The sequence below is a fragment of the Suillus bovinus genome (genome assembly GCF_016758785.1).
Source record: "Suillus bovinus strain UH-Sbo-P2 chromosome Unknown EDB93scaffold_61, whole genome shotgun sequence".
Classification (NCBI taxonomy): domain Eukaryota; kingdom Fungi; phylum Basidiomycota; class Agaricomycetes; order Boletales; family Suillaceae; genus Suillus; species Suillus bovinus.
The window spans coordinates 132366-147152 of NW_024542117.1; the positions used below are offsets into that span (position 1 = coordinate 132366).

General features: G+C 47.7%; 7 protein-coding genes across 7 annotated transcripts; 3 read left to right on the top strand and 4 right to left on the bottom strand.

Moving 5' to 3' along the window:
- Nucleotides 1-1490: 1490 nt before the first annotated feature.
- Nucleotides 1491-2595, top strand: EDB93DRAFT_1253606 (uncharacterized protein; the record flags this gene model as incomplete). Its single annotated transcript, XM_041453481.1, has 2 exons — nucleotides 1491-2435; nucleotides 2491-2595. The coding sequence occupies 2 exons, from the start codon at nucleotides 1491-1493 to the stop codon at nucleotides 2593-2595; spliced, it is 1050 nt and encodes a 349-aa protein (XP_041304433.1).
- A 676-nt stretch (nucleotides 2596-3271) lies between these two features.
- On the bottom strand, nucleotides 3272-3571 carry EDB93DRAFT_1048132 (uncharacterized protein; the record flags this gene model as incomplete). The annotated part of the gene is made up of 1 exon (XM_041444646.1): nucleotides 3272-3571. A coding segment is annotated over one exon (300 nt), but the record flags the coding sequence as incomplete, so codon positions are not given.
- Nucleotides 3572-4978: 1407 nt separating this feature from the next.
- Nucleotides 4979-7157, bottom strand: EDB93DRAFT_1167060 (uncharacterized protein). The gene is made up of 12 exons (XM_041450224.1): nucleotides 7014-7157; nucleotides 6829-6946; nucleotides 6600-6773; nucleotides 6411-6539; nucleotides 6296-6364; nucleotides 6112-6243; nucleotides 5936-6058; nucleotides 5817-5885; nucleotides 5671-5766; nucleotides 5440-5620; nucleotides 5259-5386; nucleotides 4979-5206 (listed from the first exon to the last, which is right to left on the bottom strand). The coding sequence occupies exons 1-12, from the start codon at nucleotides 7091-7093 to the stop codon at nucleotides 5150-5152; spliced, it is 1356 nt and encodes a 451-aa protein (XP_041304435.1). The 5' UTR covers nucleotides 7094-7157; the 3' UTR covers nucleotides 4979-5149.
- EDB93DRAFT_1167062 (2-nitropropane dioxygenase) lies at nucleotides 7158-8716 on the bottom strand. Its single transcript, XM_041450225.1, has 6 exons — nucleotides 8554-8716; nucleotides 8395-8501; nucleotides 8240-8335; nucleotides 8051-8191; nucleotides 7599-8002; nucleotides 7158-7545 (listed from the first exon to the last, which is right to left on the bottom strand). The coding sequence occupies exons 1-6, from the start codon at nucleotides 8618-8620 to the stop codon at nucleotides 7305-7307; spliced, it is 1056 nt and encodes a 351-aa protein (XP_041304436.1). The 5' UTR covers nucleotides 8621-8716; the 3' UTR covers nucleotides 7158-7304.
- On the bottom strand, nucleotides 8717-10947 carry EDB93DRAFT_1167065 (uncharacterized protein). Its single transcript, XM_041450226.1, has 6 exons — nucleotides 10656-10947; nucleotides 10187-10591; nucleotides 10113-10133; nucleotides 9659-10041; nucleotides 9153-9616; nucleotides 8717-9098 (listed from the first exon to the last, which is right to left on the bottom strand). The coding sequence occupies exons 1-6, from the start codon at nucleotides 10768-10770 to the stop codon at nucleotides 9011-9013; spliced, it is 1476 nt and encodes a 491-aa protein (XP_041304437.1). The 5' UTR covers nucleotides 10771-10947; the 3' UTR covers nucleotides 8717-9010.
- Nucleotides 10948-11010: 63 nt separating this feature from the next.
- On the top strand, nucleotides 11011-12364 carry EDB93DRAFT_760077 (uncharacterized protein). Its single transcript, XM_041457363.1, has 4 exons — nucleotides 11011-11173; nucleotides 11233-11331; nucleotides 11380-11686; nucleotides 11735-12364. Exons 1-4 carry the CDS (start codon nucleotides 11116-11118, stop codon nucleotides 12087-12089), a joined length of 819 nt encoding a protein of 272 aa, XP_041304438.1. The 5' UTR covers nucleotides 11011-11115; the 3' UTR covers nucleotides 12090-12364.
- An 801-nt stretch (nucleotides 12365-13165) lies between these two features.
- On the top strand, nucleotides 13166-14690 carry EDB93DRAFT_760088 (uncharacterized protein). The gene is made up of 4 exons (XM_041457364.1): nucleotides 13166-14261; nucleotides 14314-14436; nucleotides 14489-14528; nucleotides 14582-14690. Exons 1-2 carry the CDS (start codon nucleotides 13371-13373, stop codon nucleotides 14335-14337), a joined length of 915 nt encoding a protein of 304 aa, XP_041304439.1. The 5' UTR covers nucleotides 13166-13370; the 3' UTR covers nucleotides 14338-14436; nucleotides 14489-14528; nucleotides 14582-14690.
- Nucleotides 14691-14787: the final 97 nt, after the last annotated feature.

Consider the following 14787-nt stretch of genomic DNA (forward strand, 5'->3'; position numbering starts at 1 on the left):
AGAGACGGTCATCGTGAGAGGCGGCGAGCCGCGATGCCATAACTCAACCATGACCGTCCTGTGACTGAAGTGACTTGAACGTAATTGAGCCAACGTCTTGATCCTAAACTTCTTTCTCCAATACTGTGACTGTTCGGTTATAGAGAGCTGTCGGACCTGCCATGTTGGCGTCCCAGAATTGCACTGGATTCTTCTTGTATACACCGGTCATAAGCTGTTTGGAGTCGGGCAAGTAACTCACAGCTTATACATTCGGACTCGGATTGGACCAAACATGGTAGTTTTGCCACTCTCAGCTGCAGACCCTGGCAGTTCCCTCATCTGATCCACTCCAACTCACGGACCACATACTGTGTGCCCCGTCCATTTTCCGGTGATTTCCCAGATCGTGGCGTTCTCACTGCTACCGCTTGCAACAATGTCGCCTCTGTGAGACAATGCCATGGCGATCACCCTCACTCAATCTTCTTGATCTTGCCAGTCGTCGACGATTTGTAAACAACTCTCCAAATCTTACCGTCGGAGCGAGCCGCCATTTGATCATGTAATGACCCGTTGTTCACCAAGAAGGTGCACAACATCTCGAGTCTCGCAGTGTCTGGCAAGACATTATCCTCGGAACCTACTGCATCTCACTGATGAGGGAAGAGTTTGTTATTGCTGATCCCTCTCCCCTTTCGATTATGGGGCGGAGGGCTCAACCTCTCACGTCTCTAGCGTCTCACTGATGGGGGAAGAAGGCATTATTACCGACGCCTCTTGCATCTGAATTGTAGTGGAAGAAAGATACAGTGCCGGTGGTTCTAATCCCGTGTCAACCCTTAACAATAGAAGCGCAATAGAAAACGTTCTTGAGAAGCTCATTTAGAGACATTCGAACCTGACCTACAGGAGCAGGGGTTGCTTGGCGAGGTCTCATCTTCATCTTTCACAAGAACGTGTCGAATCAAGTATCGTTGAATCATTGAGAGGGAAGCTGGGCAAGGGTTCATTTGAGCACTGGCAGGTGACTACCAATGGCCATGGCACGTTTGGTGCGTTATCCTCATGTCACTCTACCGCTTGATCATGATGTGTAGGTGATGCGATCAGAACAGGCGCTACTCGCATCTTCCGAATCCTATGTTTATCATATCTGTGACCTGCTGTAATGATCGTCGTGACTGACAGATGAGAGGTGCCGCACTTCCATTTCTCAATCCTTGAACTTCTTTGCAGGACAGTGCCAAGAGGCATGCCCCAACTACACATGCTGACTCGAATCCTTACCTGATCGACTCGAACATCAAGATTCTGGTAAGCCTTGATGCATTATCAGTGGGCAAGGAAGTCCAATCCAGGCTACCCGCTGCCCTGCAGCATGCAAGGAACTGTCGAGGAATCAATTACAATGGTATATAGGTGGGTACCCATTCGTCTCAAAGTCACCAAAACACTCGCACCTAGAGTTGACTTGAAGCTCTTGAAGAATCCGTGTCAAATTTCTGGCGATGGAACAAATACTTCCGCAGCAGCCTTCGACGATTATACTCCCCTGCACATGCGCATCATCGCCCTTTGACCACCCAAAAGCTGACATTATCCTGCGGTCCTCAGATAGGGTCAATTTCCGTGTCTTCAAGCTTTTCCTCGCCCTCGCCTCCCCGCTCTTCGAGACTATGTTTGAACTTCCCCAACCAGCAGTTGAGACGAATGACAATACGAAGGATGGTCTCCCTGTCATTTCCATGCAGGAAAATAGAAAAACACTAGACACTTTCCTCAGATTCTGCTACCCCTCCACACTGGCAGAAGATCCCTCGCTTGAGAGCCTGACAGACATCAAAGCTATTCTCGGGGTTGCGAGGAAGTATTCGCTGGACCTGATAGAGAAAAGGGTCTGTCAGGCTCTAGCTAATCCCAAGGTCCTCGAGGCAGAGCCTCTTCGCTGCTTCGCAATCGCCCGTAACGCACGGCTCAAGCATGAAACTATCACTGCTGCCAGATACACCCTACGACAGCCCTTGATCCCCGCATGGTTCCCAGAGATCGAAATGATCACCTCGTCTGACCTTCTCACTTTGCTCACGTACCACAAGAAGTGTAGCATCGCAGTAGCATCATTGTCGCTCAACTTGGATTGGGTAAAGAACCATTATGGCAATTTAAATGGCGGTGATTGGTCAGGACCTGACTGCAAATGCGCACGAAAATCCCAACTCACTGGCACCATATTTGGGCCACACACTCCGCTTCCTTCAAAGACTACCTACATGAAGGAAATATTTGACTTATTGAAGGACACTCCTTCTGGCGCGATCGTGAAATTGGAGGCAGGAAAGACGATACAGAAAGTCAGGAGTGAGGGCTGTGATACTTGCTCTGCTAGGGTTAAGACGTGCATGGACGAGTTTAGCGACTTGCTCGCCCTCAACGTCGACAAGGCAACGGCTTCGGTACGTGGTATCTCTGTATAGACATGACAGCACTTCTAAACGTCTTCGATGACAGATTAACCTAGATATTGACCGTGACTTCAGACTGCCAGTGTTGCCTGTCATGGGTACCGGCAACCGCGCGCCCACAAAACCAACTCAACCTTTTACGTTCAAGTAGGTACTATCACTCCGGGTAATCTGCAACATTTTCAGCAAATATTTTGTAGCTCATCAACCACTTCATATTATCTTCCACGAATTTAGAGTGTTGTAGATTCATACCGCCTCTATATAGATCTCATTTTTCCTCATTTTTAGGACGTTGTGGTGTGGTGTCGGATGAAAGCCGAGAAAATTCAGGGTCTGACTGCTAATCTGCAAAATATGGTCACGTCGAGTCACACCTCGGCATAGCACCGGCACAGTCAACTTTGACTCTCCGCACTGCGCAAGTGCTCTCGATCTGTTGGCGTTGAGTACTGAGTCGTCGAACTGGAAGCTTGGTCTGGAATACAGCAATATATTGTCATCAACCATTATGCATCATGATCCATGTAATTATTATTGTGAGTGTACTGCCATTGATATGGTCCTGAATAAGGTTGACTCCTGCCATCATACATCTGTACCTCAGCACCAACTCGAAATTCCCCTCTGTTACCAGCTGCCGGCACAAATTGGGGAATGGGTGGAGGCACATACCTGCCGAGTGAGGGAAGATCTATGTGTGACATCGAGGGTTGAGGGATAGGCTGTGGTTGATAGGTGCCAAATGGTGCGTGCATCGAATTTTGATGAATCGGCGTGTCTTGCGGTACTGACTCAGTAGTGTTATTGCCGATTTCAACATGCCGCCTGCGAGAACGAGAGGGATTAAATAAACCCTCATACCGCTGGTTTTTCTTGAGTTCTGGTTGGCCGTCGAAGAACTGCACGATTCGCTGGAGCAACTCTGCCTTAAGTCCAGTCTCTGGTAATCGCAAGGCCGCAGCTATATCGCATAACTCGTCCAATTTTTTGGTCTTGATTGCGCCTGTAAATGCGACTTGGGACCGCTCCTGCTCTGCTTGCCGATCATGTTTTCCCTGCTCCTCTGCGGCCTTCTTCTGCTTGCTCGCCTCCTCTTGACGTTCACGCTCAGCCTGTTCGGCCTCCAGTTCCTTACTTCCTGCCCTTCAGTAAGTAATTGGAGGTTTTTGTGGGCTTTTGAATGAGGTTTAGTGAGGTTCTGTGCCCGTCGACGAAGAGTATGGTATGAGACTTTAAACTCTGCAGCTGCTGTTCGGAGGTTCTTGGTCTTTTTCTCTCTGATAGCCTGAATAGCAGCAGTGAAGTTGGCTTCGCGAATCTCTTCTTCAGCTTTCTTCTGCCTGGTAGTAGGTCTGCAGTTTGGTGCCATTGTAATGATGCAAGAGATGACAATGCAAGACTTCGTGCACTTGCCGAGTGTGCCGTAGAGGAGATTGAATTTGTTACACACTCTCCTATCTGGCTGTCACGTTTTCAGACATGTCGTCAATTCTTCCTCTATAGCATCTTAAAATGACAAGATGAGCTTTATCGAAATTGTGCACTGTAATCCTGACAAGGTGATCATGTTATGCTCCAGGTATAACTTCGTGAATATACCTGCAGGATCTATGGGATCTGGGTGATTTATGTTCTTGCATGCTTACAAATTACCACTTTTTCATCTCTCGCAGCTGCAACACTCAAGAAATTTTCATTTTACTTGGACAGTATATCATATATAAGTAGTCTACATATGCATGAATTTTTTTGAAGTGAGTTGAGCAGTGCTTTGTGGTGTTTTGAACATTTTGCATATTACATGCATGTTGCAGATTACCCGGAATGATAGTAAACAAAAGCTGTGGGGTTCAAGCAATACTCGGGGGATAATTAGTGCTGTACGCTCTCGCTAAGTACGTAATCGTAGTGCAACTGTTGATTGCCCGCGCACGAACCGAGACAATGGGGAAAAACTACCTTCACAATTTAGACCGACTTCACTACTTGCACTAGCGAACGCAATGAATAAAGACGACAAAGTGTATCACTGAACAGATAGAAAAGGCAACCACAGAGGTTTGATCAGATAGAGCAAATACACGGAAGTTCCAAGCAAAGAAATCAAACTTGCTGCCTCAGGCGGGCTTACTCTAGCCTTCGCCTTTCTTCGCAGGCGAAACTTGTCCTGTCAGGACAGTCGGCCTTGCGCTCCCAAACGCAATGAACGAAAATGAAGAGGTGTACCATCAGACAGAAAGGCAACACACGAGTATTTCCAAGCAAGGGATAAAAACGTGCTGCCTCAGGCGGCCTTACTCGGAGTAAGTTACCCTGACCTGCTCCACTCTTCGCATGCGATGGATGTGCTGCCGGTCCGTTGTCCCTTCGCTTCCTCTTGAGCTCCATCTCCATCGCCCTGTGGTGGCGGGTTTCATAAAGAAGCCCTTGGCAGCTCCGGCCAACAGCAGATGCCTCATGGACCTCAATCTCGAGAGCTAGCTGCACTGGTCTGGTGCGTGGTTCGGTATAGGGTCTGGGTCAGAAAGGAAGTAATCATACAGTCGGTGCAGACCAGCCACAACTGCCATAAAAGGGAGATAACGAGCAAACAAGACTTAGGTGCAGCGCCCAACTCAGCATGTAGTACAAAACATGAAGTCAGTGCGAATTTATATGAAATTCAAGAGATATCAAGGAGATGTAAAAAGTAAACCATCAAATTATTCGTCGTCACTCTGGTCCTCCAAAAAGGCTAGAATGCTCGCACCCGCAGTTTTCTAAGGAACATCGTGATCTCAAAGACAAGAACATAGAAAATCATGCACGAACCTTCCTTTTGATTGGTGGATCCTCGTCCTCATCGTCACTTCCTGATCCAGACTGTTCATCCTGCGATGCCCCCTTTTCTTTCCTCTTTTCTCGCCGGCGTTCCGCTTCTGCGAAATCTTGCACATCCCCTAGTACACAACTATAAGCTTGGTTTTCAACGTGAGTCGTTTCAAGTACATACTAAGTTCCTGTGCGAATTCTCTTTCTGCTTTAATAGTCTTTGCTTTCTCCAAGGTGAGACGACCCGTCATCCCTAAGTCCTTGAGAATTTCTTTCAGTCGTTTAATTTGCCCTGACGGTGTGTCCAAATCTGCGAATTCTTTCTTCCACATCTTGCGTACGCCGCAAGCAACCACTATAGCCTAAATGAAAATCAAACAGTGTTTCGCATGTTAAGTAGAGACACTTCTACCTTGAGTTTAGAGACAGTCTCATCATCCTTAGATGACCCTCCTGCGTTGCTCTTCTGTGGCTTCTTACGTTCTTTCGAGGCTTTCTTGTTTGAATCCTATACATTGTCAAAAGCAGCATAGAACGCCGATGGGCGAGCCAAAAAACCTTTTCTTGTTTCTTCCTTCTTTTCTTTGGGGGTTCATCGACGACCACTGACATATCGGTGTCATTCTCCTAATTGCATATTGATTTTGTAAAACGTAGGTGATGAAGATGGAACATACAGGTTCGCTGTGGGGACGTGCATGTTTCAGAACGACGAGTTCCTGAGGCTTTGAGGTGGAAGAACTCGCTCCGTGCTCGAACTCATCGTCTACGTCATGTTTCGCATTTTCCCTGGTGGATGACTAGTAAAGATAATAATTATACCGAATACAGAAGTGAGAGAAATATGTTTAACCTTGGCTTTGGACAGAGGCCTCTCCTTCTTAGGAGATTTCTTAGGCGACAGCGTTTCCTTCTTAGGAGACGTCACAATGGATTCGGATGGACGCTTAGCATCAGCCTCGTCCGCAGAAGACTCGACTATAGACTGTACGCAGTAAACAAAAAAGACTAGTCACAAGATAATAATTTCAACTCACAGCTGATTTATGTTCCTTCACAGCAGTGCTGCTGGTTAACTTCTTGTTTTTTGATGCCTTTTGAGTGCGCTGTATGCCATTAGTGATGTAGTAATTTTGGAGGAATCGGGCATACTTTAGAACTGGAGGGTTTCGCTTCATGCTTGTCGTCATGCTCGACCTTACTCCTCGGAGCTTTGGCCTGTTTCTTCCTAGCTGGAACTTCATCTTCAGACATTTCAGACGCTTCAGAGTCCACTATAGTCTGGAGGTAACAGAAGGGGGTTAGAGTGGCTGGACAGAAATGGATGCCACAAAAGCTCACAGAAGACTTGGGCGCCTGCTTCCCTTTCTTGCTCTTCCCGGGCGACGGCTTGGGCTTGGAGGCACCCTTGCGAGGTTTGACAGGCTCTTCGTCGGCCCCTCCCTTGCGTTTCTTTGGGGGTTTCGGCTGGCTCTCTTCATCGTCTGCCTCATTCGGTGGTGTTGAAACATTGTCCTTCAGAAAGGTAGCGTTAGCATTAGGAAAGCAGGTCAATGCCTGGCTGCCTTACCAGAAAGTCGACGACTATCTTCTTGATAGACGTCTTGTACTCTTTTGCATCCAAAGTCCCGGGTAGGAGTTCAAGGCTTTCCTCCAGCCTCTCACGCACAATGCGTACAGTGAGCTTGCTACAGTGGGCAATGCGCATGAGTCGCAAACAAAGTTATAGGGCACGGAACCAATGGTATAACATGCCTCAATTTCCCCTCGGCACGAGCTTCTTCTAGTAGCTTCGTAGCGACTTGCTGTATTCTTTCATTGCTAGGTGTGGCCATGAGCGTTTTCAGTTCGCACTGCGCAGGAGGGATGCTTTCAATGGATGAATGACATCGATTGTGTACATACAACGAATCACGTGATGACAACGGGCACCGATCGCTTGTGATCCGGGGACCGGAGTATTAATCGCGCATAAATCCCCAAGCCTCAAGACAAAGAAAAGTCATGGGCGCCTGAGTAGAGATACAATCTAAGAAAACCTATGAACTATAGCTTGGCTTTAATAGACACTAGTGAAGCGCCGTGCTGCAGTATCTTCGCTGCATCTGACACCATCTCATCCACAATCTGCCGAGCAGGTAGCACATCATTGATGAGCGCTGCCACTCTTCCTATTAAGAACGTTCTAGCCTCCAGCGACTTCTCTGGGTGTTGTTCAATGTCCCAAGTCGCAGGAATGATACCCTTGGATGTGAGTTCCTTAATCTCCGCCTGCCGATTGTTATTCCTGAAGGACACGTTGAAACAAAGAAGCCAAACAGTAACAAGGTGGAAACATACCAGTCCTCGACGTAGGACGTTCTCCTGACTCGGAGGGGACGACCGGTAAAAATCAGAGTGGTGATGGCGTCCTCGAATCCTGCGGTTACGAGCGCATCTTTGTGTGCCTTTGGCGCACCTGCTTCCGTGGATGCAACGAATCTGGTGCCTACCCAGACCGCTTGCGCTCCCCACGCCAAATTTGCGGCAAGTCCGCGCCCGTCGTACACAGCACCAGCACCAATAACGTACACCGGCTTCTTTGTCAGCGGAGAGATATGTCCACGACATGCGTCGACGACCGCAGGAATGAGAACCGATGCCGGGACGTCGCCTGTATGACCGCCCCCTTCTCCGGCCTGAGCGCAGATTAAATCGACTCCCATTGCGAGCGCTTTTGCGACATGTTTGGGATGTCCGACCATCTAGGGCATAATGAGCACGCTGCCTTCATAATATAAGAAGAAACTCACGTTCATGACGGGTATTCCAGCGGAATGTAGCTTATCGACTACTTGCTGTGGTGGCACACCGACAGCGCACACAAAAAGGGACGCTTTCTCCTCAATGATGATATCAACAAGCTCGTTTAGTTTCCCGTTCTGGTAATCATACTGTAGAGGATTCAGCGCAGGAGAACTGACATGTAGTACAATACACACGTTTGTTTTCCTTGCATTCCCGCCGACCTGAGGGATGAGCAGGTCAACCCCAAATGGTCCATTTGGATCCTTCAAGTCCTTCTTGATAGCTTGAATCTGACGTAGCGGCGTTGCATTTGAATGACCATGTGAGCTCAACTCGCAGCGATACGCACCTGCTGCCTGAGTATCTTTGGGGTATAACCGTGCCCACCAATGACACCTAGTCCGCCTGCATTAGTCACTGCAGCTGCCAGTTCCGGACCAGCCGCCACATTCATGCCTACAAAGTCATAAAAATCCCTGAAAGGTAACACTAGAGTCATGACACGGACCTGCCAGTAATATGGGATGTTTGATTCCAAAAAGCTCAGTGACTGGTGTAGATATGATTACAGACATCGTTTCAGATGGTGGGGGAGAGAGTCAGAAAGAGGATGAATTTCGGAGGGATTTCAGAGGGAGATGATGTGAAACTCGTTTGAATCAATTGAACAAGGGCCGGCCACTATATTCGATACAGTAATCATGTGCATGTAAGTCGGAGACGTTATGCTCCGGTTATGAGTAACCGAGTAACTCCCACCACTTACAGGCACTGCCGCACAGTAGAGTAAAAATCATGCGCCATGTACAAATCATCTCAAGTTGTCCTGGTAGGTATATGACAGCAAGGCTAGAGGGTGGTGTAAGATATGCAATATGTAAATGAACGTGTGCGTGATATACATAAGATGGATGTCCATGTCAGCGAATAAGGCCCTTAGAACAGTTGCAATAGAGACATCTAGATCAGGGAGGATTTTCGGTGGAAGGTGGAGGGGACTTGGCACCGGACTGCATTAAGCGGCGAAGACGAGCCAGCTCACTCGCCAAAGCTCTGTTTAAACAAACATCGTAAGGCCAGGATGTGGGGCAAAAAAACACTGCGTACCTCGCAGTCTCTACTGCCTCATCACTTTGATGAGATTGAAGTTCAGCCTGTGTCTTCAGTTTGATAATCTCCTCACGGAACTCCTCTTCGACTTCTTTCCTGATTTTCTGGTCTTCATTTTTGAGATCTTTCACAGAAGCTTGCTGACGTTGCGCCTCCTTCATCTCATCTGCGAGAAGCTTATACTTCTTGCCAATCGATTCGGCTTCTTTTTTCAGCTTGTCCTCGCGCTTCCGCATCTCTTCACGAAGTCTATCAGTATCATGTTTCCAACTCTCGGTCATGCTTTTGATGCTATCGCGTAATGTAATGTACTCGCGTTCAGCCTTCTGGGAAAGGGCTGTCGATTCCATGAGAGCAGATTCCATCTCGCGAAGGGACTTTTTAGAGGTTGTAGTCTCCGTTTTCAGCTGAGATTTCAAGGTTGCTGCCTCGGCTTCAGCTTTTCGGGCCCGTTCAAGAACCTGTAATTGGTCAGTAGAGAAATTAAAATAAGGCTGACTAACCTCTTGCAACAACCGCTCCTTTCTCGCTACAACATTGTTGAGACCTTCATTTTCCAGTCTGAGGCGTTCTCGACCTTCTTTCAAATCCTCAGTCTGTCGTGTCAACTGCGCAACAGTCCGCTGTGAGAGACGAAGCTGAGACTTGGTATTCTCCAAGGCGTTGCGAGCATTTATAACACCGGCCTGAAGATCTGCCAAAACTTTAGTTGTCCCCCCAGGTGTAAGAGAGATACGCCTATTAGGAGACGATGGGGCTTGCAGCCCAGAAGTGGAAGCATTCACATTATCTGAGTTATTGCCAGCGTGGGGGTCAATCGGTAAGATTGCTGGCGGAGAGTTAAGAGCTGGAGAGAGACCATTGTCGGCTAACGCACGGGCATTCCCTAATAGCATTAAGTCACCACGTTCACAATGAGGGAGATCCTGGTCGCAGGGAAGGGAAAGAAAGACTGACCTACGGAAGCTACAGGTATCCCTAAAACAAGAAGTGATTAGTATAATGGGGCAACAAAGGCGCGAGTGACATACGACTCAGTGTGCGCGTTGGACTAGACATCCGCTTGGTGTTCATGGAAGGTCCAGGGCTAAAATCCAAAGGTATACCTTCGCGGATTCCATCGCGTTTCAATATTGGTGTCGCACTTTCTCTCCTCGGGAGCGGAAGATTTGACTCGCGACCAGCGAGGCCTTGCAAAACATCAAAACTGGAGCGACGTTGCATTTTTGGAGTTGAAAAGCTCGTAGTGTATGACACAGGACAAGGACTTATATCCAAGACATCCTCCGACGAGGGTTGTGGAGAATGAGAGGGTGCCATAAAGCCAGGTGGTAGCGGACGTGATCCACGTAAGATGATATTCTCCAAGCTGTGCAACTGTGCCTGTTGATGTCGGATGGAATGCTTCAAGGTCGACATCTGGTTACGAACAATCACTATGAAATAGAACGAACCGAGATGGTTGAATGAAATCTGAATGGACAGGTGAAGGAGTAATACCTGTATCGTTTTGGGGTATTGACGGGCTCGAAGCGCGTACAGAAAGCAAGGAGCCACGTGAAGAAGACCTTGACTCGGAGAGCGGACGGGAAGGAGAGTGCAAAGAATTAGACATGCACAGGCAATATGAATATCAAAATGATCGTGATGGAGCCCTGTCCACAATAAACGAGCAGAATTTTGGTTATTTCGATAATCTAAGGCGCTGCCTTTGAAACAGCGGGTCCAGGAAGACCCCGTTGAGGCTCTTGAGATTCAGCCAGAACTGTTGCAGGCTGTGGTTAGCGCTAGCAGTTGGGCCGAGATTGGAGTTCTAGTCCTTGTTTATCTTTGTTGTGATGTGCCAAGAAAGACGCGGTCACGTGGCAGCGGACGCGTTTGTCCAGTTTCTACTTTGGAGCTTGTTTCATGGACAATGAATCTCTCTCAATACTACTAACATCTGACAGACTGCTCTAACATGGCTGAATGTGGAATCTGCTTGGAGGATATTAAGAAGCCTGTCTGCGTTCCGTGTGGTAAGTACTACTCCGACTCAGACTCCTGCATGTGATGACCTGTTCGCGCTATCTAATAGGTCACGTTCACTGTGAAAAATGCCTACGCGCCCATATAAGTTCCGGAAATGATGCTATGAAATCTTCGTGCCCATCATGCCGAAGCATATTCTATATTGGTATGTCTCATGTTCCCTAAGTACTTCTCTGCTCAGACTGTCTTGCAGCTATGCCTGATTTATCTTTTGTTCCCAAAAAATACCATGACTTTATGGTACCCAGCGTGCGCAAGTTATACTTGGACATTGCTTCTCCTGCTCCGCTGGTTGCTGAGATTGAGCAACTCAAAACACGCGTCGCTGCTTTGAGTAGAGATCGGGACGCTCTGATGGAGAGATGCGAGGCACACATGGCGGCTTCTCGTCAGTATGCCACAAATGAGAAAGACGCTCGTTTGGAAGCCAAAGCTGCACGTGAAGCCACCAACCGGCTGCAGGTGAAGTACGATGCTTTGGAAAGAGAATTCTTGGACCGGTGCGTCTTTTACTCATGAACTTACATCTTGTCGCTGACTCGCACTAGTTCAACCCTGTCTCAGACATCTTCCGACGGCCGAAAACGAAAAGGCAGGGAGAGCGTTGATAATTCGCGCATTTCCTTCCGCCAAGAAGAACTTCCTTCCTTTGCCCTCAAATCAGACGTAAAGCTCGAAGAGCTCCCTGATGCACTTGACTTCGCGCCTTCACGCCTGAAGCGTGCACTTCCCAGATCAAGTGTGACTTCATCCTCACAACACGAACAATCCCACGATCCGCCACCTCGGTTCATCAAGCGTCAGCGGCGCGCAAGGCATTCAGACATTGGCCCGAGATTGCAGACTCAAATACCTGAACAGTGCGAAGGCTGTGGGGAGTGTCAGGCAATCTACAATCAATAAAGTCATCTAGACAAGACCACATGCACCATACGTCCTCTCACGTCTCTGTACAATGTAAATACTAATGCATATGTATTGATATTTTTTGCAATTATAATATCTGCTTGCCATTTGATTGGGCCATCCCACACGATGGTACACTATGTCATGATTGGGTGGACAAGGATTTGATACTGCACAGCCTACCAGACCATATCGAGTCATCCGTGGTTATTATAAGCCAGGCTTTGACCAGGCTGATCTAGATTTTATGTGAACTATAAAGCTTGGTACTTCAAAACTCTAAGTGATATCGATAAGGTCGTGCGTGAAGTTGAACGTTCCATGTGCTGAACCTGTATTAATACAAAGAGAAGTTGATACATACAATTATCACCGTGACTAGTACTGTAGTAGGCATGCATGCACTTGCTCTTGGCAACCTTTTTTTGTCCATTGGGTGACTGGATATATGGATACATACCTCATCACCGCATCCCTGGCACTAGTGTGAACCCCACTATACCCATTGATGGTCCGCCGTTCCTGCTGCTATTAGTGACTTTAATGAAGAAACGCCTTAGTTCGTTGGAACCACAGCCCATATTCGCTTGTTCCTCGGCTGAGATAAGCTTATCAGATTAAAAGAAAGAAGAACCCTCGTGCCGTCCTGAGACTTGACCCCGGAAATGTGGGCGTATTCCCGCGACCTAGTACGTACTGGCCAGCGAGTGCAAAGTAAGTATTTGATATATATGATCGTGGCCCTATACTATGATGCGGGAACTCTGCCATTCTGCCACATGGCTGGATAGAACTGGCAGTTGCCACCTGCTGGCTATATAAACAGTAAGCAATCTGGCAACCTTCAAGCATATTCAAATTTATCATTCAGTACACGTACCAATCATTGTCTTGGCAAGTGTTGACTCGGGAGGCAGCTAGCCGCGGGGTGCTTCTCCTCGGATCAGGCCTCTTGTGGCTACTAGATCAGAAATCACATGTCCTATTTACGCAGGAGGACGCGAGTACGTAGGTTTTACCACCTCCCGTCTTGGGGAAAATAATAAAAGATACTCTCGGATAAGTTATGAATAGCCATGATAGAAATGAAGTAATAATGAAGGTTCAAAACCTGCAGGGTCATTGGAAGCGAATCGGGCAAGGTCCGTGAAGCGAGTTGGGAGCACCGCATAGGGCCTTACCAAATTCACCCGTTCACTTCTGCTCGCGTCAAATTACTTATAAGATGCCGAATTGCACCTTGGTCGCGTTCCTCCTGCCAGCTAACTAGTCCTCACAATGCCCAGCGAAGCCAAAGCGCCATTCAATAATGCAAAGGCAGACATCATCTTGTGTTCTTCAGACAATGTCTACTTCCGTGTCTTCCGCTGCATGCTCGCATTTGCCTCTCCATTCTTCGAGGCCATGTTCGATCTTCCTCAACCAAGAAGGAACCACTTTAACGACCAGATGTTCGGCGATCTAGACATAATTCAGGTGTCAGAAAACAGCAAGACACTCGACATGCTGTTGAGATTTTGTTATCCTGCAGCGGTAAAAGGTCCTGGTTTGGAGGACATTAATGATGTCGAGCAAGTCCTAGAGGCTGCGATGAAATACGGAATGGAAGATGTTGAAGAGAGGGTGAGGAAGGCTATGGTTGCTCCGTCCCTCTTAGAGAGCAACCCCGTGCGCATCCTTGCGGTTGCATGTCGCTTTGGTCTTAGAACGGAAGCTAGCATCGCAGCGAGATATTCGCTTCTTCACACAGCCCCAACACACGATTCCCTTGCCGCAGAACACCTTCCTAGTGACGTCATTCAGGGCCTTGTCGCATATCGCTCTAGATGCGGCCAAGCCGCTAGAACACTTTGCGACAATCTGGACTGGCTGAAAAGATCACAGACGTACAGTTTCTACGAGTGGTGGACAAACTGTTGCCCATGTGACTCAAAAGCAGACGTCAGGTACCTGGCACATGGAACTTATCCGCGGGAGTGGTGGGCGGATTACATGGACAGAACAGCTGTTGCCTTGGAAGAGTCTCCTTGTGGTGCAACGTTGATGAGAAACTTGGCAGAAGCCGTCGAAAGGGCAAAAAGTTGTCCCTCATGTCGACGGTGTGCGCAAGACCAGATGGTTCAGTTCACCAAGACTTTTGCTCAGGAATTAGAACGAGTCATTGCCGAGGTGCGCGAAGTGAAACTGCGGTTGTCGTAAGAATCTAAACTTGCCTCTGCAGATCACTTTAGATATTGTCATTTGATGCAGGGTCGACACGATTACCTGCGCTGTCATCGTGCATTGGCACATCAAAAAATCAGTGAGAACCGCTAGGTCCAGCTGTTTGGTTCGATCCGTCACGGTAGAACCAGCTTAGAATCACCCTGTTATCAAGAACTTACTAGTAGAGCCAGTATCTGCAGGTCAGATAGCGCACAAGTACTAGTACTCCTGGTGAGTCAGGCATATGATAGATATTTAGACTGTAGTTGAGTTAATCTAATGAGAGAACAAATAATCACTTACTTGGCATCGTGATCATCGTACGACTTTTGCGCTTTCCCTAGAAAAAATTGTGCCCCACGTCAATCTATAATCTAGAAGCAAGTCCCTGACGCCATCGAATGGTGAGAGCAGTGGATTATTTTTGATAGTTAGATAGCAAATCAAAATTAAAGTTAAAAATTAAAATATCCCGAAGCCATCCCAAAGA